The sequence below is a fragment of the Anomaloglossus baeobatrachus genome, chromosome 6 (assembly GCF_048569485.1).
Source record: "Anomaloglossus baeobatrachus isolate aAnoBae1 chromosome 6, aAnoBae1.hap1, whole genome shotgun sequence".
Lineage (NCBI taxonomy): Eukaryota > Metazoa > Chordata > Amphibia > Anura > Aromobatidae > Anomaloglossus > Anomaloglossus baeobatrachus.
This window is the reverse complement of record NC_134358.1, coordinates 214,628,753-214,652,386: the sequence shown is the minus strand read 5'-3', so window position 1 is coordinate 214,652,386 and position 23,634 is coordinate 214,628,753. Positions and strand designations below refer to the sequence as shown.

At 47.8% G+C, this 23,634-nt stretch overlaps 1 protein-coding gene across 1 annotated transcript in view; it reads left to right on the top strand.

The window, feature by feature from the left end:
- Positions 1–23,634, top strand: part of SCGN (secretagogin, EF-hand calcium binding protein) — a 130,106-nt gene that overhangs the window by 62,892 nt on the left and 43,580 nt on the right. Inside the window, exon 3 of the mRNA XM_075316429.1 lies at positions 15,046–15,138. Within this exon, the coding sequence (XP_075172544.1) occupies positions 15,046–15,138 (93 nt within the window). The remainder of the gene's footprint in view (positions 1–15,045; positions 15,139–23,634) is intronic.

The window sequence follows — 23,634 nt, the reverse complement described above, 5'->3', positions numbered from 1 at the left end:
TAACGTCGCTGTGCTACATGTGCAGAGAGCAGGGAGCCGCGCTTAGCGCTGGCTCCTTGCTCTCCTGCAGCACACATCGGGTTAATTAACCCGATGTGTGCTGCAGCTACATGTCACAGTTCAGAGAGCAGGGAGCCGCGCACACTGCTTAGCGCTGGCTCCTTGCTCTCCTTGCTACAGTACACATAGGGTTAATTACCCGATGCATACTGCAGCCACATGTCACAGTGCAGGAGCCGGCACTGGCAGCAAGAGCGGAGGCTGGTAACCAGCGTAAACATCGGGTAACCAGGGAAAGGGCTTCCCTTGGTTACCCGATGTTTACGCTGGTTACAGCTTACCGCAGCTGCCAGTGCCGGCTCCTGATCGCTTCATTTCGTCGCTCTCTCGCTGTCACACACAGCGATGTGTGTGTCACAGCGGGAGAGTGACGACCAAAAAATGAAGCTGGACATTCAGCAACGACCGGCGACCTCACAGCAGGGGCCAGGTCGTTGCTGAATGTCACACACAGCGACAGCGACGGGACGTCGCTGCAACGTCACAGAAAATGGTGACGTAGCAGCGACGTCGTTGTCGTTGTCGCTGTGTGTGACACCAGCTTTAGGCTGACTTAAGTGGCCATGGTGTATTCACCGGAGGTGGTGATGGCTTTATGAGCTTGACTTGTTTGTACCAGAGTAATTAACGTTGCTCTTTTTAGGTCTATATCAATAAAGGTGTATATTTTAATGCTATTTTGCATACTAATTATTTGGGATTGCTGATTTACATACAGCCTCTAGCAGAAGCAGAAGCTCTACCACTACCACTGGTACCAGCCATCCGGACAGTAATGCTACAAAATGCAAGCCACAATAAGCCTCCTTTGCCTCTCGGAAAAAGAAAATAATAGGAAGGAAATGGACATTACGGTACATTACTCATCTCAGTCATAACAAGATGATGTTACCACTAACATCGACACCATCTGTTTGAGTCAATGTTCTTTACAAAATGGTCTGCCTTATCATAAATGACTAAAGGGTGCTTTACACGCTGTGACATCGCTAACAATATATCGTCAGGGTCATGTCGTTAGTGACGCACATCCGGCTCCGTTAGCGACATCACAGCGTGTGACACCAAGGAGCGACGATCAACGAGTGCAAAAACGTGAAAAATCGTTGCTCGTTGACACGTCGCTCCTTTCCAAATATTGTTGCTGCTGCAGGTACGATATTGTTCATCGTTCCTGCGGCACCACATATGGCTATGTGTGAAACCGCAGAAACGACGAACATCTCCTTACCTGCATCCACCGGCAATGAGGAAGGAAGAAGGTGGGCGCATGTTACGTCCCGCTCATCTCCACCCCTCCTTTGCTATTGGACGGCTGTCGTGTGACGTCGCTGTGAGAAAGGAGGCGGATCGCCGGCCAGAGCGACGTCGCAGGGAAGGTAAGTCCGTGTGACGGGTGTTAGCGATATTGTGCCCCAAGGGCAGCGATTTGCCCGTGACGCACAACCGACGGGGGTGGGTACGCTCGCTAGCGATATCGGTACCGATATCGCAGCGTGTAAAGTACTCTTTAGAGGGATAATTTTTGTATAGTTTTTTTATCATTTTAAAAAACATGAAAATTTTGTTAGTGCACTGTGTTATTGAATAAGTTGTTGGCTCCTACCAGGTTATCATCTGTTTGTATGGTGAGGTCAGTAACATTACAAAGGCTATTTGTGTTGATGAGCTTCAAAGGTGTTGGATACAGTCCTACGAGACCTCAGAGTATTACAACCATCTTTTCAGGGCAATAAAAGAACACCACAAATCACATTATAAAAAGAAAACAAAACTATTTTCACACCTGGCAAATTTATATTTCAAACGATCTGATCATCCTCTAATAGTCGTCATTTCTATCTTTTAAATAAATGACTATTTTACTCTTTTGTAACTAGGAATTGGAAGAACAACCACTTTAAACATAAAGAGATAAGCAACAGACAGTTGTTAATTTAGATTAATAAATAATATTCAGCGGTAGTTAATTACTTTAAAGGGAACCTGTCACCAGGTTTTCCTCAGAAAAAGTATGGGCACCACCTTTAAGGCCACTTTACAAGCCCTCAGTTAAGCCTTATGTATGTCCCCAATCCCCTATGCATAGCACAAAAAAGACCTTTTATTGTATTCACAGACAACGCAGTATGGTCCTATGACCATCTCTGGTGTTGATCTGGCGCCTCCTCCTACAATATCTATCCAACTTCCCTTCTCCATGAGAATGCCACATTCTACATCATCCACATAGTGTCTCTTAACTCCTGCACAGGTGCACTTCTCTTTGCCCTGCTAAGAGCAGAGCAAAATACAATACTGTACATGAACTGGCTTTACTTCTGGGTCATCAGCGCTCTTTGGCATTTCCTGGCACATGCGCATTACAGTACTTTGCTCTACCTTCAGCAGAGGAGTGCATTAGGGACACACTGTAAAGGGCACTTTACACGCAACGACATCGCTAACGAGATGTTGTTGGGGTCACGGAATTCGTGCCGCACATCCGGCCTCGTTAGCGACGTCGTTGCGTGTGAAAAGCAGGAACGACCGATAACGATCACAAATACTCACCATATCGTTGATCATTGACACGTCGTTCTAATCTCAAATATCGTTGCTGCTGCAGGTAAGATGTTGTTCGTCGTTCCTGCGGCAGCACACATCGCTATGTGTGACACCGCAGGAACGAGGAACATTACCGTCCCTGCGGCTGCCGGCAATGAAGAAGGAAGGAGGTGGGCGGGATATTACGGCCGCTCATCTCAGCCCCTCCGCTTCAATTGGGCGGCCGCATAGTGACGCCGCTATGATGCCGACGGACTGCCTCCTTAGAAAGGAGGCGGTTCGCTGGCAACAGCGACGTCGCTAGGCAGGTAAGTACGTGTGACGGCTGTTAGCGATGTTGTGCGCCACGGGCAGCGATTTGCCCATGAGGCACGACCGACAGGGGCGGGTGCTTTCACCAGCGCCATCGCTAGCGATGTCACTATGTGTAAAGTGCCTGTAAGACACAACAGCCACGTGGAGGAGGGAAAGAAGCCGATGTTTGAAGGAAGAGAGGAGGCACTGGATTAAGACCAAATGCCCCCGATCCGACTAGACTGCACTGTATGTGTATATAATAAAAGGTCTTTTTTGTGCTATGTAAAGGTGATTGGTACAGCTTTATAGAATGCTGTAAAAGTGGCCTTAAAGGTGGTGGCTGTACTTTATATTGGGAAAACCTGGTGATAGGTTGCCTTTAAGTCATGCAGGGACTATCGAAGCTTAGGTTCACACTAGTTATGACTTTGATTATTACCAAAGCCATTATGGCTATAAAAGATCCCATAGAAATATAATGGTTTTGCCAGGAATCCATTTCTTATATCTGGTGTATGGGTTTGCTCATGTAGGCATTAGCTATTGGGCAGCGATCACAGAGGCAACATTTTAGTTCAACAGGGCAAGGTTTATTAGCTCCATATAACCTGGAGGGACTATAACAAAACATGACAAAACAGTCACAGGTGAGTACAGCAAGACAGTACAGTACATACGGCAGGTAATACTCTGGCAGGTGTATGTCCAATACTCTGCAGGTACCCATCCAATACTCCGGCTGTCATACATCCAATACTCCGGCAGGTGCACTTTCAACACTCCAGCAGGTATAGGTCCACCCACACTCAGGTAGATCAGCCAACCTAACCCACAGTGCCAACAGGGGGGTCACTCTACAAAAATTGATTACTGTCTCCCCCTCCTGTGGAAAACCATTCACCCATTTTACACAGGGTTCTGCTATCTAGAGCTTACACAATGAGCTCTGCAATCTCCAGACTACAAGCAATGCTCTGCTGCCTACACATCACACACAGGCTCTACTGTCTGCACATCACGCACACAGGCTTTGCCACTTGCACATCAAGATCAAAGTCTCTGCCGCCTGCACAAGTACCATCCTTCTCTGCAGACACACAGCCTTACACAATACACAGTGCATACTGCACTACCAATGCTCACACATCATAAGGCTTCAAACCCATTGCTCACAGTCCTACACATTGCATTTCATGGAACATGAAACAACTGCCCGTGCATACGCTGACCAGGGCCATGGGATCTCCACTGACACGCTTTACCCCCCACCCCAGAAATTAAGACATGCAGAAGAGTGGCCCTTTCCAGAGTCACCACATTCCCAAAGTCCATTTACAATCCTAGGCTATACTTAAGGCCCCTCATCAGGATGAGGAACAGTGCTGTAGGCATGGTAGGTGAAGTAGGAGCTGTGCTGATGTGGCGCCCCTGAGTACATCAGGGGGCCACAGGGTACTGCATCCTTACCCAGGGTGCAGGGCCTACCCCCCATGGTTCCAAGTTCCCAGAAACTGGTGTCCCCTCCATTAGCACCACAAATCCCAATAAACACCTCACTTCATGACCTGTCAGACACACCAGTGAGTTGGTCTAACTGGAAAAGGGCTACCCACCTAGGGGTCAGGCAGACTGGTGGGAGGGAAGGACAGAGTCGAGTGAGAGCCCTCAAAGAGAGAGGAGCTGGGAAGAGTGAACTCCCGGGGAGCTAGACCGTGGTTGGGTCGCAGACAGTAGTCCGGGGACCGGTGGAAGTGACATTGGAAAGGGTGTGTGATGCCCCTGGACTATCGGGTCGTCACAGTGTATTGCACAATCTGCCCTCCCGTGCAGTATCCACCTCCTTCTTGGTTTAGGGTCCCTAACTACATGGTGTTGCCTATATCAGCTAATCAAATCCTAGATACACTCTGCACCACACCCACCAAATACACAAGTGGACGGCTTGAGTGGAATAGAGTTGCCCACCTGGGGAGTTGGGGAGGGAAAGTCAGGAGTGTCAAGAGAAGAGAGTTGAGTTTGAGAAGTGAAAGTGAGATGAGGTCAGGAGCGGGGCTCCTGGCAAGCAATATAGGTGGCAGATGGTGGTCTGGGCCTAGAGGAGCTGGACCCCCGGTCGCAGGGGATTGTGGCAAGGGGCATGGATCTGTCGAGGAGGACAGCCGGCGGCCTTGCACCATCACCGGGCTGGGACCAAGGCACGACGGGGTACATGGATCCTAGGTTGGGGAGTAGCTTCAGGCAACCCGATAATTTACCAGAGGAGAGCGGAGCCTACAAGATCCATTGCCACCCGCTCCAAAATCGGGGCATTAGCGTAACGAGGGGGATAGGACTTCCCAATTCAAAACGGTTCAGAAAATCCCAAGCGTGAGCCCTGAGAGCAAGCTCCCTCACTTAGCCATAGTGGGGAGCGGGACCAGGCAAGTTTCACACTACCGGGACCACCAAAGAAGTAAACTTAGTGACAGGAGGCAGGTTACGGATCACCAGGCAGCACCATTGGGGACAGGACCCAAACTAAGCTCCCCTCAGCGGCAGCGGTGTCCAGAGACTTGTTTGACCAGTTGTCAGCGTCAGCTTAATGGACTGAGTGAGTACCACAATGACCACTTGCATCCAACGGTACTCCCCTTCAATCACCGAGTCCCGGGGTATTCCCCCTACCCGTGGAGGGTCACAACACCTTGCTGCCCCACTCCATCATCCCCGGGTACTCCCAACTGCAGCGGTGTTACTCCTAATTACCACACACCATGGGTGGCATCACGAACTCTATAAAATCCCTTGTAAATACCCCCTTGATTTGAGTGGCCGCATGACCCCTGGGTTCGGAGACCCTCGAGCCACTGAGAACCCGGATCTGAGCAGCTCAGCTGCTGGCACGGGGGCAGCACAGGTGCGACAGACATAGTGTAGGACGACTGTCGGCACCAGCAAGTCCAAAAGAAACTGACCGGTACCGAGCACGATGGGGTACAGGACCCTAGGTCAGGAGCCGATTCAATGTCCTGGCAATTAACCTGCAGAGGAAGGGGACCTTCAGGGACCTTCCAAGAGAGCTTAGAGACTGACGGCATAAGCACACCATGGAGGACAGGGTTTTCCATCTAAAGCAACCCACTAAAGTGCCAAGTGCCAGCCGTTGGGAGCACATCTTCACCTAAAAACTGAACAGAGAACTTGGTTTACTTGCAGCGTGTGTGTCTCCTTTATCATCCTCATCCAGCACCACAACTACCCACAGTGAGTACCCTAGTCCCTTGAACCCTGCTCTCCCAAATAGCCACCGACACCCCTGAGCCTGGGGCCTTTCCTACCTGTGGAGGGACTAACATCAGGCTGCTTGACTCCATCTGCCCCGGTACTCCTTACAGAATCGGTGGTGCTCCCATTACTGCAACCCACAGGTGGCATCACGAACTTATCCTCTGTAAATACCCCCTTTCACTGATCAAAGTGTCCGCCAACCCGGGTCCAGGCCCCTCGAGCCACCACGATCCCGGATCGCAGCAGCCCGACCAACACTGGGACAGTGCACTGGCAAATTCTACAGCCCATTGGTTCTGGGACTTTGTCAGTTTCACTATCACTCCTATCCATTCTCAGAGATTGTTGATCAAGTAGATCTATGGGGGCAACCTGGCCCGAAGACACAGCTGCTACCAATGGGACATAACACACATGGGGAACTATCGCCGTGCAATCCTCGATGGCACCCTGGGACCTCATACCTGCATTCCATGCATCAATTGTAGAGGGTTTGCTCACGTAAGCATTAGGTATTGGGCAGCATTCACACCTGCAATGTTTTTAGTCTAAGAAGGCAAGGTTTATTAGCTTCATAAACCCAGGAGTGACTATAACACAAAACAGCAGGTATACACCAAATACTCCCACAGATGCACTTCCAATACTCCAGCAGGTATACATCCACGCATAGGTCAGTATGAGATTTCTCCAGCTCCACAGTCTTAAAGACTATCCTCTATTAAATGGTCCTTTTCCACTGTAGGACCAAACACTGCTCAGCTCCTCAGCTGAGTCCCCAGTTACTCCATTCAGAGACCCTGGCATGTCTCCCTTGTCCTACATCCAGCAGACTGACTGACTGACTCACCAGCCGCACAGGCTGAACCCATGTCCTGCGTTATTTATTAACTATTTTGTGTAACATAACTCTCTGGTGTAAGGGCTAGAGATGAGTGAACCGGTCGTGGTTCGGCTCGAGTTCGGTTCGCCGAACGGAGGTCCCGTCCGAGTTCGGTTCGTCGAACCGAACTCGAACTGCATAGGAAACAATGGCAGGCATTCACAAACACATAAAAACACCTAGAAAACACCCTCAAAGGTGTCCAAAAGGTGACAAACAACTCACAACACAAACACATGGGAAAGTGACAAGAACAAATTCTCATGCGAATACAAAAGAGCGTAACGAGGAAAAAGAGGACGAGACACAGATATAGGCATGGCACGCCATTCTAAAATCATGTAAAACACCGCAAGGTGACTCCAAGTGGAGTCTCCCTTTTTTCCAAAAATTTTGCCCCACACACACCCACCCATTCAGTGGCAGCACTTGTGCCCGAGTTGTACACTTCACAGCTAGATTTGCATCAACCACATTCAAGAATACGCCATTGTTAACCGTCCCCAGGATGACCCCGGGGTAGGTAGCAAAGTCTTTCCTGATCCCAGCTCTGTTGATCTTGGATCATTTTTAAAAACAATGTAAGCAAGGGTTACTCCAAGCTGAGTCTCCCTTTTTTCCAAAAATTGGGCCCCACACACACCCACCCCTTCAGTGGCAGCAATTGTGCCCCAGTTGTACACTTCACAGCTAGATTTGCATCAAGCACATTCAAAAATACGCCATTGTTAACCATCCCCAGGATGACCCCGGGGTAGGTAGCAAAGTCTTTGCTGAACCATGACTTGTTCATCTTGGCTCCTTTTAAAAATCACAGCAAGCAAGGGTTACTCCAATTGGAGTCTCCCTTTTTTTCCAAAAATTGTGCCCCACACACACCCACCCCTTCAGTGGCAGCAATTGTGCCCCAGTTGTACACTTCACAGCTAGATTTACATCAAGCACATTCAAAAATACGCCATTGTTAACCATCCCCAGGATGACCCCGGGGTAGGTAGCAAAGTCTTTCCTGATCCCAGCTCTGTTCATCTTGGATCATTTTTAAAAACAATGTAAGCAAGGGTTACTCCAAGCGGAGTCCCCCTTTTTTCCAAAAATTGGGCCATACACACACCCACCCCTTCAGTGGCAGCAGTTGTGCCCCAGTTGTACACTTCACAGCTAGATTTGCATCAAGCACATTCAAAAATACGCCATTGTTAACCGTCCCCAGGATGACCCCGGGGTAGGTAGCAAAGTCTTTCCTGATCCCAGCTCTGTTCATCTTGGATCATTTTTAAAAACAATGTAAGGAAGGGTTACTCCAAGCGGAGTCTCCCTTTTTTCCAAAAATTGGGCCCCACACACACCCACCCCTTCAGTGGCAGCAGTTGTGCCCCAGTTGTACACTTCACAGCTAGTTTTGCATCAAGCACATTCAAAAATACGCCATAATTAACCATCCCCAGGATGACCCCGGGGTAGGTAGCTAAGTCTTTCCTGATCCCAGCGCTGTGCATCTTGGAACATTTTTAAAAACACAGCAAGCAAGGGTTACTCCAAGCGGAGTCTCCCTTTTTTCCAAAAATTGGGCCACACAGACACCCCATCAGTGGCAGCACTTGTGCCCTAGTTGCAAACAGGATGTTTTGATTTGCATCAAGCACATTCCAAATCCACAAGCATTTACTCTCCCCAGGATGACACAGGGGTAGTAAATTCCTTGTGGATCCATGACTTGTTCATTTTGATGAACGTTAGTCTGTCCACATTGTCACTGGACAGACGCGTTCGCTTATCTGTCAGCACACACCCAGCAGCACTGAAGACACGTTCAGAGACAACGCTGGCAGCTGGACACGACAAAATCTCCAAGGCGTAAGTGGAGAGCTCTGGCCATTTTTCAAGATTTGAAGCCCAAAATGAGCAAGGCTCCATTTGCAAAGTCATGGCATCGATGTTCATTTGCAGATACTCCTGTATCATCCTCTCCAGCCGTTGACTATGTGTCAGACTTGTTGTCTCTGTTGGCCTTGCAAAGGAGGGTCTAAAAAAATTATGAAAAGATTCCATAAAATTTCTGTTACCAGTAGCACCAGATAGGGTGCTTCTGGTACGGGTAGACTGTTGAAGATGACGAGACCGTCCCATGTTTGTCAAGTTACAACTGGGAGATTCACTCCCTGCACCTGCACGGTTGTTTGGTGGAAAAGCCGAGCTAAGATCGAGTAACAGCTTCTGCTGATACTCCTGCATACATGCGTCCCTTTCTATGGCTGGAATTATGTCACAAAATTTGGACTTGTACCGGGGATCTAATAGTGTGGCAAGCCAGTAGTCATCATCACTTCTAATTTTGACAATACGAGGGTCATGTTGGAGGTAGTGCAGCAAGAAAGCACTCATGTGTCTTGCGCAGCCATGCGGACCAAGTCCACGCTGTGTTTGTGGCATAGAGGTGCTAACCGTTCTTTCTTCCTCTGACATCTCCCCCCAACCTCTTTCAACTGAAATTTGACCAAGGTCTCCCTCATCCGCTGAGTCTTCCATGTCCATGGACAGTTCGTCCTCCATTTCTTCATGTTCTCCTGCACCTTCCTCAACATTTCGCCTGCTACCTTGTGCCCTTGTTGATCCCTGTCCCCCATGGTCCCATGCCTGCTGCGTTGGTGATGATGAACGTCTGGACCTTGGTGATGTTGTTGTGTCTTGCGCATATGAATCCTCCTGTAGTTCCTCCCCTTCCTGTTGTCCCACCCCCTGACTCCGAATAGTGTTTAGCGTGTGCTCCAGCATGTAAATGACTGGAATTGTCATGCTGGTAATGGCATTGTCAGCGCTAAACATATTCGTCGCCATGTCGAAACTGTGCAGAAGGGTGCATAGGTCCTTGATCTGAGACCACTCCATCAGGGTGATCTGCCCCACCTCTGCATCTCGTTGGCCCAGGCTATACGTCATGACGTATTGCACCAGGGCTCGGCGGTGCTGCCACAGTCGCTGTAACATGTGGAGAGTCGAATTCCAGCGTGTCGGCACATCGCATTTCAGGCGATGAACCGGCAGGCCGAAAGACTTCTGGAGCGATGCAAGTCGCTCAGCTGCGGTGGTTGAACGGCGGAAGTGAGCAGACAGTTTTCGTGCCCTGGTCAGAAGGCCATCTAGGCCGGGATAGTGTGTTAAAAATTGCTGGACAACAAGGTTCAACACGTGAGCCATACAAGGCACATGTGTCACCTTGCCCAGGCGAAGGGCCGCACCCCGGTTTGCAGCATTGTCGCACACGGCCTTACCAGGCTGCAGGTTGAGTGGAGACAACCATTTATTAAACTCGGACCGCAGAGCTGACCACAACTCCTCAGCTGTGTGACTCCTATTCCCAAGACATGTCAAGCTAAAGACCGCCTGATGCCGTTGCGCTCTGCTGCCAGCATAGTAATGAGGGGTGCGTGATTCCTTCTGCGCAGTGAGAACGCTGGTGGCCTGACCAGGCAGGCTTGGGGCGGAGGTGGAGGACACAGATGAGGTGGAGGAGGCAGAAGCAGTGGCGGAACTTGGACAGACAGAGGATTGACACACAAATCGTGGGGACGGCAAGACTTGTGCAGCAGACCCTTCACCATCTATCACCATAGTTACCCAGTGCCCAGTCAGCGACATGTAACGTCCCTGCCCATGCTTACTGGTCCAAGTATCGGTGGTGAAATGCACCCGTTCACACACAGAGTTTCTCAAGGAAGCGGTGATGTTGTGTGCGACATGCTGGTGTAGCGCGGGCACACCTTTCTTAGAGAAGTAGTGGCGACTGGGCATCTGGTACTGGGGCACAGCGACTCTAAAATCCTGTGTGTCCACCAGGCGGAAAGGCAGCATTTCGGTAGCCAAGAGCTTACAGAGGGATAAAGTCAACCTCTTAGCTTTGTCATGGGTCGCAGGAAATGGCTTTTTTATTTGTCCACATCTGAGGGACAGAGATCTGGCTGCTGTGTGTAGACGGTGTTGAGTAGGGTGTCCCTGGAAAAATGCAGGTTTGTGAGGAAAGTGCAGGCGGAGACATGATGTTGCCTTCATCCAACGTTGGTGCTATCGATGTCTGAGAGAGCTGTACACACGCACTTGTTTCCCCTTCCAAACCAACTGACGACCTACCAAGCAAACTGCCTGTTGCGGTTACAGTGGTGGAAGTTGTGCGTGGAAAACCAGGTGTGACAGCTGTCCCCACAGTCCTAGAAGATGAAGAGCGCGCGGATGCACTGGAAGGGGCAGGCCGTGGATGGTTCGCTCCGCTAGGCCGCATTGCAGCACAGTGAGCTTCCCACTGGGACATATGATATTTATTCATGTGACGATTCATGGAAGAAGTTGTCAAACTGCTGAGGTTTTGACCTCTACTAACAGAATCACGACAAATTTTACAGATCACATAATTTGGGCGATCTTTTTCTATGTCAAAAAAGGACCAGGCTAGGCAAGGCTTAGAGGGCATGCGACCTGCTGAGCCCCCCCAACTAGTGCTCAGAGGCAGAGTGGTGGCTGATGATGCAGTTGTAGACGTGCTACCAGTGCTCCGACTCTGTCTAGGAAGGCGCAAGGTAACTTCGTCGTCGGTTGCATCCTCCTCCACCGCCTCTGTTGACCTCCTCGAGTGCCTGACTGTGGGTTGACAGTAAGTGGGATCTAGAACTTCATCATCAATTGTTGTGTTTGCACTCCCCTCACCCTCAGACCGAGCCTCTTCTTGCCCTGACCGAATATTTAAGTTGTCATCCCAATCTGGTATCTGCGTCTCATCGTCATCAGTATGTTCCTCATTGTCTATAACCACAGGTGTTACAGTTTGTGACAAAGGGTCAACATTATGCTCAGAAACTTGGTCCTCACGGCCTGAATCAGAGTCACAAAGGTTCTGGGCATCACTGCAGACCATTTCCTGGTCTGTACTCACTGTAGCTTGGGAGCAGACCTCTGATTCCCAGGCTATAGTGTGACTGAACAGCTCTGCAGACTCAGCCATCTCAGTTCCACCATACTGTGCAGGGCTGATGGAGACTTCAGAGCTGGGAGAAAGCAAGTGTGATTGGGATGACAACTCAGAGGACTGGTGTTTTTTGGATGCGGTAGTTGAGGTGGCTGAGAGGGCACTTGTTGGACCACTTGAGATCCATTCAAGCATTTTCCTTTTTTGGCCATCATCTACCTTTGTTCCTGTTGTTCGTGTCCGTAAAAAAAGGGAGCACATCGGATTGTCCACGGTAAGTAGTAGACATCTTACTTTTGCTGGTAGATGGTCTATCTTCAGCAGATGTTAATGGAGCTTTGCCACCTTCCCCACGGACAAACCCTTTTTTTCCTTTTACAACACGCCTCTTCCCCTTTCCACCAGCAACTGTCATTTTGCCACTCATGTTGATTGCGACAAGATTGTGCACTTAAAATGTAGTAGTAAAAATTGAGAGGTGGTGTAGATTGCAGCGGTGGTCTAGCTTTATTAACAGCAGAATAAACAACAATAATTATCACTGACAATGCAACTACGGCCCTTAAACTGGCAGCATAGTTTGCTAGTATAATGGCTTAGTAACAATGAGTTTGAGTGTGCAATGCAGGCAGACGTGCTGCAAATATCTTTGCACTACTGGGACTATACAGAAGTCCAATAGCCACGTTTAGGATGCCACTAAGTTCACTCAGTGTTTGCTAGTATAATGGCTTAGTAACAATGAGTTTGAGTGTGCAATGCAAGCAGACGTGCTGCAAATATCTTTGCACTACTGAGACTATACAGAAGTCCAATAGCCACGTTTAGGATGCCACTAAGTTCACTCAGTGTTTGCTAGTATAATGGCTTAGTTACAATGAGTTTGAGTGTGCAGTGCAGGCAGACGTGCTGCAAATATCTTTGCACTACTGGGACTATACAGAAGTCCAATAGCCACGTTTAGGATGCCACTAAGTTCACTCAGTGTTTGCTAGTATAATGGCTTAGTAACAATGCGTTTGAGTGTGCAATGCAGGCAGACGTGCTGCAAATATCTTTGCACTACTGGGACTATACAGAAGTCCAATAGCCACGTTTAGGATGCCACTAAGTTCACTCAGTGTTTGCTAGTATAATGGCTTAGTTACAATGAGTTTGAGTGTGCAGTGCAGGCAGACGTGCTGCAAATATCTTTGCACTAGTGGGACAATACAGAAGTCCAATAGCCACGTTTAGGATGCCACTAAGTTCACTCAGTGTTTGCTAGTATAATGGCTTAGTAACAATGAGTTTGAGTGTGCAATGCAGGCAAAGGTGCTGCAAATATCTTTGCACTACTGAGACTATACAGAAGTCCAATAGCCACGTTTAGGATGCCACTAAGTTCACTCAGTGTTTGCTAGTATAATGGCTTAGTAACAATGCGTTTGAGTGTGCAATGCAGGCAGACGTGCTGCAAATATCTTTGCACTACTGGGACTATACAGAAGTCCAATAGCCACGTTTAGGATGCCACTAAGTTCACTCAGTGTTTGCTAGTATAATGGCTTAGTTACAATGAGTTTGAGTGTGCAGTGCAGGCAGACGTGCTGCAAATATCTTTGCACTAGTGGGACAATACAGAAGTCCAATAGCCACGTTTAGGATGCCACTAAGTTCACTCAGTGTTTGCTAGTATAATGGCTTAGTAACAATGAGTTTGAGTGTGCAAAGGGCAGGAGGGTACAGTGGCAGGGTTGCGGGTCTCTGGGTAGAGGAAAGGAAGCCTGCCTTTCTATCCCTCTTAATGGGGAAATGCAGCGAGGAAATCCCTGACCTTAGCTACACAGACGCTGTCATCTTGTGTAGCTGTTAAACTCTGTTTTCACGGACCTGTCACCTATGGCTCTGACCCTGCCGGTATGAGCCCTTAAAAGGACTGATAGAAAGTGCTATCCCTATGCTGTACAGCGCTGTGTATAGAGCGTACACAGCAGTATCGGCGATAGGAGCTGCGCCAGTGATGACTGACACCAAGGACGCAGAAGGCAGATAATGGCGTCCGGACGGGCAGATACTCGTTTTTATAATGCAGGGACATGTGACATGGACATCCTTCACACATGCCGTTGCTTCTCTGGCTAAAAGTTCACTTAGCTGTGTGTGTGTCTGGGATTGGCTGACATGCTGGCCCGCCCCACTACACGCGCGCGCTTAGGGAAGGAAGACAAGGAAAAAAAAAAATGGCGATCACCATTATCCATACAGCAGTGATCTGAATGCGCTGTTCCCGCACACTATACACTGAAATTTCATAATAGTGTGAGTCACAGAGTGACTTACACTATTACAGCGGAAAGCCAGCTAGGAATTAGCTGGTCTTTTTGCTGCTAGAACCGTTCTCGAACATATCTAGAACTATCGAGCTTTAGCAAAAAGCTCGAGTTCTAGTTCGATCTAGAACAGCCCCCAAAATCACTCGAGCCGCGAACTGGAGAACCTCGAACCGCGAACCGCGCTCAACTCTAGTAAGGGCTTCAAAGCTGAAAATTTAAAAATTGCGACATTTTTTAAATTTTCACCAAATTTTTTTTTACACAAATAAATGCAAAAATATCATTCTAAATTTACCACTATTAGATAGTACAATATGTCACAAAAAACAGTCTCAGAATCACTGGGATCCGTTGAAGCGTTCCAGAGTTATTATATCATAAAGTGATACTGATTAGAATTATAAGATTCGGCCTGGTCATTGAGGTCAAAATTTCCTCCGTCACTAAGGGGTTAATATAGGTTATCTGCTTTTGCAATATGTTCTATGGTCATCCTTATAATTATTGCAGCCCCAACAATATTGTAGGCTTTGAAGAGTAAAAACCCTTTGCTACATATATACAATAATCTCATTGACGTTATTCAAGTTCATCCATCTATATATTATATACATTTTACTTTTTATGCAGTAGTCACTTTAATCTCTTGAGAGCAGAAAAGCTTTATAAGAGGTAATGGAAAAATCCATTAAAGAAAGAATGTGTTTGTTTAATTGTAGAATGCAATAACTGCAGAAAAAGTCCAGAGGGTGAAGGACCGATTTATGTCGGCATATGACGTCACTTCAGATGGACGCTTACAGATACAAGAGGTGAGTGAGCAAGAACTGTGCAGTCCTGAAGCATTATTACTATAACTGAAGAAAAGAGAATCAAAGGGGAAAAAAAAGACATTATGCTCAATGTATAAACAAATCGGTTTATCTATATGAAACAAGGTTAAAAACTATGAAATTCTCCTGTTTCTTTCCATTCTTAACATACCTTATATACATTAATTTAGAGAGAGTTTTATCATGCAAGTTTATTTTTTACAGACAGAGATGAGATCATATCTCATGGTCACCCTAACAGGTTATCATACGTCTCAGGTCCCAGTTATTGCAACTGGAGCCTGGCTGTCCCACTAGCTGTATAAGGAACTCCGTTCCCTGGTTTAAATATATAGCAGATGGCTTCAAAGGGAAATTGTCCTTTCATTGCTGTTAATGTGAAATATGTACATGCGTTACACAACAATGGAGGTATGTTTATACACAGACACTTTGCATACAAGTCTGTGTTACTGTTTGGCTTCGGCCACCTGGATTAAAAAAGACAAAAAGAAAAAAGGAAGCAAAAATAAGATTAAACCATGACAATTATACTTACCGTGTTTCCGTGCAGCTTCACACTGCAGTTCCCAGCTGTGCGCATTATCTTGGCTGTGTATCAAAATATGGGGGACCCGATGCAGCTTTTCTTAATTAATTAAATAAATAGTTTTAAAAAAAAGCATGTGGTCCCCACTAATTTTGATGCCCAGCCAAGATAAAGCACACAGCTGAGGCCTGGTATTCTCAGGCTAGACGGACCCATGATTATTGCGCCCTTCCCAGCCTAAAAATAGTAGTCCGCAGCCTCCCCAGATTGGCGCATCCATTAGACACACTAATCATGGTGCTTACCTGGCTCATCCCAATTGCCCTGGAGCAGTGGCAATTTGGGTAATATAAAGGGTTAATGACAGGTGTGATTTGTCAAAAAATCACAGCTGCCAGGGTCTATGAGACCCCCCTTTACTAATTATATAAGTAAAAAGAAATAAACCCAAAGCACAGAGAAAAATCATTTATCTAAAAATATGAACAAAAAACCACCCTCTTTCTTCAATTTATTAACCCCCAAAACACCCCTGCAGGTCCGACTTAATACACAGATACAACATCCCACAATGCTCCCGCCTCTGCTACATCCTGAGGTCACACTGCGCAGTCACATTAGAAAGCGCGACCGAGCACTGCAGCGTCAGGGAAACACTGACAGAGCTGCAGCTGAAGAGCAGTGATATCAGTGAGTTCACCTAAGCTAACAGCAGTCGGTTCCCATGGTACCCAAGCTGTGACCACAGGTAAACCCACCTCAGGTGATCTTATTCACTAAAATCCAGTAATCTGATATTGAGTTCAGTGGTCCTGGATTACCAGATTATTGACTTGAGTGGTGCTGGATTACCTGTTTAACTGGCATCATTGAAGTCAATAATCTAGTAATCCAGCAGCATTCAACTCAGTGCCGGATTTTAACAGAATGCACATGCATATAAACCTCATTGATAGCAGCCAAGGCATGTAAGTGTAGGTATTTCTATGCAGGACTCGATAGTGACTAAACGGAAATGTTTTGAAAATTTTGTTTCCACTTTTTAATCATTAACATGTCTATTGATTCTATTGATCCTGTGATTTCAATAATTTCACCACTTTTCCTTCTAAAGGCTGCTTTACACGCTGCGATATTGCTAGCGATGTTGCTAGCGATCGCACCCGCCCCCGTCGTTTGTGCGTCACGGGCAAATCGCTGCCCGTGGCGAACAATATTGCCGGTAGGCGTCACACAAACTTACCTTCCTAACGACGTCGCTGTGGCCGGCGAACAACCTCTTTTTAAGGAAAGGTTCGTGCGGCATCACAGCGACGTCATACAGCGGGCCACCAATAGAAGCGGAGGGGTGGAGAGCAGCCGCATTAATGACACGCCCACCTCGTTGCCGGAGGATGCAGGAACGCTGTTGTTCGTCGTTTCCGGGGTGTCGCACGTAGCAATGTGTGCTGCCTCAGGAACGACGAGCAACCTGCGTCCAGAACGAGCAACGATATTTGGGAAATGAACGACGTATCAACGATTTGGTGAGTATTTCTGATCATTAGCGGACGCTTGTAGGTGTCACACGCAACGACGTCGCTAACTAGGCCGGATGTGCGTCACTAATTCCGTGACCCCAACGACATCTCGTTAGCGATATTATTGTGTGTAAAGCGGCCTTTAAGCCAGCTTTACACCTTACAATTAGGTGTGCGATCTCGTATGCGATGTGACACGCCCAGGTCGCATATGCGATTTAATGAGATCGCACGTAGGTCGTTCATTTGCTGTCACACGTGCATTAGTAGTCTATGTTAAATCGATCAATTTTGTGTGCGATCCTTTAGATCATGTGTTCTGTGACGTATGCATTGGGCACCTTTTTTTTTTCTTTTCTTATTGACTTGCCAAGCGTGTGTAATGTGTAGGGATGCGTTTTTACTATGTCATCTGCCATTGAGCTCTGCTACATGGCCGCTAACAGCAGACACAGACAGCCATGTAGCAGAGCTGAATGGCAGACGACAGCAGACACAGAAAGAGCTGCACGATCAGAATGAACTCGGGTTAACTTCACCCGACTTCATTGTCATGCTGTGGCTCTGTCTGTGTCGCGTCCTGATTAGCGGTCACCTGTGAAGGACTCACCGGTGACAGCTAATCCCCTGAGTGACTGAATTGAGCAGCCCTCTCTCATATACTCACCGATCCCCGGTGCGGCGCTACACGGCATTCACACTGCTCCGGCGGCTTTTACTATTTTGAAAAAGCCGGCTGCCCATTAAACAATCTCGTATTCCCTGCTTTCCCCGCCCACCGGCGCCTATGATTGGTTGCAGTGAGACACGCCCCCACTCTGAGTGACAGGTGTCTCACTGCAACCAATCACCGCAGTCGGTGGGCGTGTCTATACTGTGCAGTGAAATAAATAATTAAATAAATTTAAAAAATGGCGTGCGGTCCCCCCCCAATTTTAATACCAGCCAGATAAAGCCATACGGCTGAAGGCTGGTATTCTCAGGATGGGGAGCTCCACGTTATGGGGAACCCCCCAGCCTAACAATATCAGCCAGCAGCCGCCCAGAATTGCCGCATACATTAGATGCGACAGTTCTGGGACTGTACCCGGCTCTTCCCGATTTGCCTTGGTGCGTTGGCAAATCGGGGTAATAAGGAGTTATTGGCAGCCCATAGCTGCCACTAAATCCTAGATTAATCATGTCAGGCATCTCCCCGAGATACCTTCCATGATTAATCTGTAAGTGACAGTAAATAAACACACACACACCTGAAAAATCCTTTATTAGAAATAAAAAACACAAACATATACCCTGGTTCACCAGTTTAATAAGCTCGAAAAAGCCCTCCATGTCCGGCGTAATCCAGGATAGTCCAGCGTCGCTTCCAGCTCTGCTGCATGAAGGTGACCGAAGCTGCAGAAGACACAGCCACTCCTGTCAGCTCCACGCAGCAACTGAAGACAGCCGCACGATCAGCTGAGCTGTCACTGAGGTTACCCGCTGTCACTGGATACAGCGGTGGCCGCGGGTAACCTCAGTGACAGCTCAGCTGATCACGCGGCTGTCTTCAGTTGCTGCGTGGAGGTGACAGGAGCGGCTGTGTCTTCTGCAGCTCCGGTCACCTTCATGCAGCAGAGCTGGATGCGACGCTGGAGGTCCGTGGATTACGCCGGACATGGAGGGCGTATTCGGGCTTATTAAAGTGGTGAACCAGGGTATATGTTTGTGTTTTTTATTTCTAATAAATGATTTTTCGGGTGTGTGTGTTTATTTACTGTCACTTACAGATTAATCATGGAAGGTATCTCGGGGAGACGCCTGACATGATTAATCTAGGAGTTATTGGCAGCTATGGGCTGCCAATAACTCCTTATTACCCCGATTTGCCAACGCACCAGGGCAAATCGGGAAGAGCCGGGTACAGTCCCAGAACTGTCGCATCTAATGTATGCGGCAATTCTGGGCGGCTGCTGGCTGATATTGTTAGGCTGGGGGCTCCCCATAACGTGGAGCTCCCCATCCTGAGAATACCAGCCTTCAGCCGTATGGCTTTGACCGCACGCCGTTTTTTTTATTTATTTAATTATTTATTTCACTGCACAGTATAGACACGCCCACCGGCTGCTGTGATTGGTTGCAGTGAGACACCTGTCACTCAGCGTGGGGGCGTGTCACACTGCAACCAATCATAGGCGCCGGTGGGCGGGGAAAGCAGGGAATACGAGATTGTTTAATGGGCGGCCGGCTTTTTCAATATAGTAAAAGCCACCGGAGCAGTGTGAATGCCGTGCAGCGCCGTGCCAGAGATCGGGGATCGGTGAGTATGAGAGAGGGGGTAAGAGGGATAGACTGACATGGACAGAGAGAGAGGGACAGAGATAGTGACCGACTGTCAGAGATTAGTGAATGACAGACATTGTGAGGCGCTTCAGAACGCAGCTTTTCAGCTGCGCTCTGAAGCGGACCTTTTTTAAGCTGCGGTGCAGAGCGCACACCTGCGCACATAGCCTCAGACATCACAATCGTATGAGGGATGTCACACGTTTCAATTGACTAGGTTCGTACAACAAAACGTCCAATGTATGAGGAATAAACGACGTGTTTGCGATCACCGTATTTGCGTTCAATCTTGATCGCACGTAGGTGTCACACGCAAATACATCACGAACGATGCAGGATGTGCGTCACTTACAACTTGACCCTGACGACGGATTGAAAGATTTATTGAAGCGTGTAAAGTAGGCATTAGTGTTGCAATTTAAATGTTGATTGTAGTTTTTATTTTTTTAAAAAGTGTTTTTTCATATGTGATTTTATCAAATGTGAAAATCATGAGAACATTTATCTACTACAAACTATTCAATCATAGCTTTTGTATAGCCTGTGCTATGTGGCCCAGTATTTGCTATTGTAGCAAATGGAAGTGTAGTAAAGTGGTTTGTCAATTCATAGGCATGATTCCTCACTTCTTAGATGCTGAATTCTGGCTAATGCCAAGCGCATGTTCTTTGTCTCATCACCATTGATCCTAGCCCTAGAAGCACAGAGGCTTGCTAGTGAGCTGAGAAAGCAGGTGCTGCCAGACCCTGGGTAATTTAAAAGAAAAATGGAAGAGCAGTAATTTCAGAGATCTAGGAGTAATTCTGCATGCCTGAGAAATCAGTCAAGTTAGAAGAAGCATGTCTAGCCTTTCTTCAAATGTTCTTTTTCAAGATTTTACAAGGGCATACTGAAAATTCTAAATTAATTTACTGCTGTGCCTGAAAACAGGCTCGTGGTGGTTTGGGGCCCTGATTTCTCCAGACTGGTTGTCTGTACCTATCTACTCCTATGGTGGATTTATTTATTTTACTTGCTTATATAGCATTTTTTTTCCACAGCGCTTTACAGACATCGTCACTGTCCCAATGGGGGTTAACAATATAAAATTTCCATTTATGATACCTTTGGATTAAAGTTAAGCATTGGAATTGAAGCTGTATATGAAATGGAATATACAATGCTCAAGATAAATGAGTACACCCAGGGGTGGGATTCAAATTTTTAACAACAGGTTCTCTGTAAACAGCGCCCATTTGAAAACCACACCCATTCTGTAACCACACCCATTTTGTTAGCCACACCCATTTTCACGCACTTTCCTCAACCAAAAAATACAAGTAATTTAACCCCTTCAGCCCCAAGCCTATTTTGACCCTAAAGACCAGGCCATTTTTTGCAATTCTGACCAGTGTCACTTTATGAGGTTATAACTCTGGAACGCTTCAGCGGATCCCGGTGATTCTGAGATTGTTTTTTCGTGACATATTGGGCTTCATGTTAGTGGTAAATTTAGGCCGATATTTTTTGCGTTTCTTTGTGAAAAAAACGGACATTTCGCGAAAATTTTGAAAAATTTTGTAATTTTCAAACTTTGAATTTTTATGCTCTAAAACCAACGAGACATATGACACAAAATAATTAATAAATAACATTTCCCACATGTCTACTTTACATCAGAACAATTTTGGGAAAAAAAAATAAAAATTTAAGGAAGTTATAGGGGTTCAAAGTTTATGAGCAATTTCTCATTTTTACAACAAAATTTACAAAGCCACTTTTTTTAGGGACCACATCACATTTGAAGCGATTTTGAAAGGTCAACATGACACATAACACCAAAAAGTGACACCATTCCAAAAACGGCACCCCTCAGGCTACTCAAAACCACATTCAAGAAGGTTATTAACCCTTCAGGTGCTTCACAGTAACTAAAGCAATGTGGAAGGAAAAAATGAACATTTTACTTTTTGCAACAAAAATGTTAATTTAGCCTCAAATATTGCATATTCACAAGGGTAACAGGATTAAATGAACCCCCAAAATTTGTTGGGCAATTTCTACTGGACACGCAGATACCTCATATGTGGCGAAAAACCACTGTTTGGGCGCACGGCAGGACTCGGAAGGGAAGGAGCGCCATTTGACTTTTTTGAACAGAAAATTAGCTGGAATCGTTAGCCGCACCATGTTGCGTTTGGAGAGCCCCTGAGGTGCCGAAACAGTGGAGCTCCCACACGTGTGACCCCATTTTGGAAACTAGACCCCTCATGGAATTTATCTAGATGTTTATTGAGCACTTTGAGCCTCTGGGGGCTTCACAAAAGTTAATAGAGTTGAGCTGTGAAAATAAAAAAAAAAATTTTTACCACAAAATTGTTACTTCAACCAGGTAGCTTTTTTTTTCACAAGGGTATCAGGAAAAATTGCACCATAAAATGTATTGTGCAATTTCTCCTGAGTACACAGACACCTCATATGTGGTGGAAATAAAATGTTTGGGCGCACAGCAGGGCTCGGAAGGCAAGGAGCGTCATTTGACGTTTCAAACGCAAAATTGTATGGGATAATTAACGTATTCCATGTTGCGTTTGGAGACCCCCTGAGGTGCCAAAACAGTGGAGCTCCCCCACATGTGACCCCATTTTGGAAACTAGACCCCTCATGGAATTTATCTAGATGTTTATTGAGCACTTTGAACCTCTGGGGGCTTCACAAAAGTTAATAGAGTTGAGCTGTGAAAATAAAAAAAAAAATTTTTACCACAAAATTGTTACTTCAACCAGGTAGCTTTTTTTTTCACAAGGGTATCAGGAAAAATTGCACCATAAAATGTATTGTGCAATTTCTCCTGAGTACACAGACACCTCATATGTGGTGGAAATAAAATGTTTGGGCGCACAGCAGGGCTCGGAAGGCAAGGAGCGTCATTTGACGTTTCAAACGCAAAATTGTCTGGGATAATTAGCGTATTCCATGCTGTTTGGAGACCCCCTAAGGTGCCGAAACAGTGGAGCTCCCCCACATGTGACCCCATTTTGGAAACTAGACCCCCATGGCATAGAAAAAAAAACAGCGGCAGATGGGGGGGGGGGGAGGCAGATGGGGCGGCAGCAGATGGGGGGCAGCGGCATATAAAGGGAGCATCTGTGATTGTGAGACGGCGGCTGGGATAGAGTGGGGGCGGATGGGAGAGGGCGCAGTGGATGCAGGAGCGGCAGAGGATGGGGGGAGGGCGGTATGGGGGGTATGGGTGGGAAGGGGAGTGGGAGGTGAGATTGGGGATAGTTACCCTACAGGATGGATCTAGGCAGCTGGATCACAGGAGATGAAGGAGGCAGCAGATCGGGGAGGGTGAGAGGTGGGGGAGGGAGCGCAGCGCAGATCACGGAGGAGACAGGTGAGCAGAGCACAGATCACGGGGGTGAGAGGTGAGGGAGAGCGGACAGCAGATCACGGGGGTGACAGGTGAGGGAGCACAGATCACGGGGTGACAGGTGAGGGAGCACAGATCACGGCGGTGACAGGTGAGGGAGCACAGATCACGGCGGTGACAGGGGAGGGAGCGCACATCACGGCGGTGACAGGGGAGGGAGCGCACATCACGGCGGTGACAGGGGAGGGAGCGCACATCACGGCGGTGACAGGGGAGGGAGCGCACATCACGGCGGTGACAGGGGAGGGAGCGCACATCACGGCGGTGACAGGGGAGGGAGCGCACATCACGGCGGTGACAGGGGAGGGAGCGCACATCACGGCGGTGACAGGGGAGGGAGCGCACATCAGGGTGGTGACAGGGGAGGGAGCGCACATCACGGCGGTGACAGGTGAGGGAGCGCACATCACGGCGGTGACAGGGGAGGGAGCGCACATCACGGCGGTGACAGGGGAGGGAGCGCACATCACAGCGGTGACAGGGGAGGGAGCGCACATCACGGCGGTGAGGGGACGAGCAGCCGATCACGAGGGAAAGGGGCCGGGCAGCAGATCGGGGGGGACCGGTGGCACTGTGGCAGATGGAGGGCGGCGGCAGCGGATCGGGAGGTGTGGGGGTGAGTGTGCAGGCAGCAGATACGAGGGGTGGGGGTGCGGGTGGCAGATCGCGGCGGCGGATCGGGAGGTGTG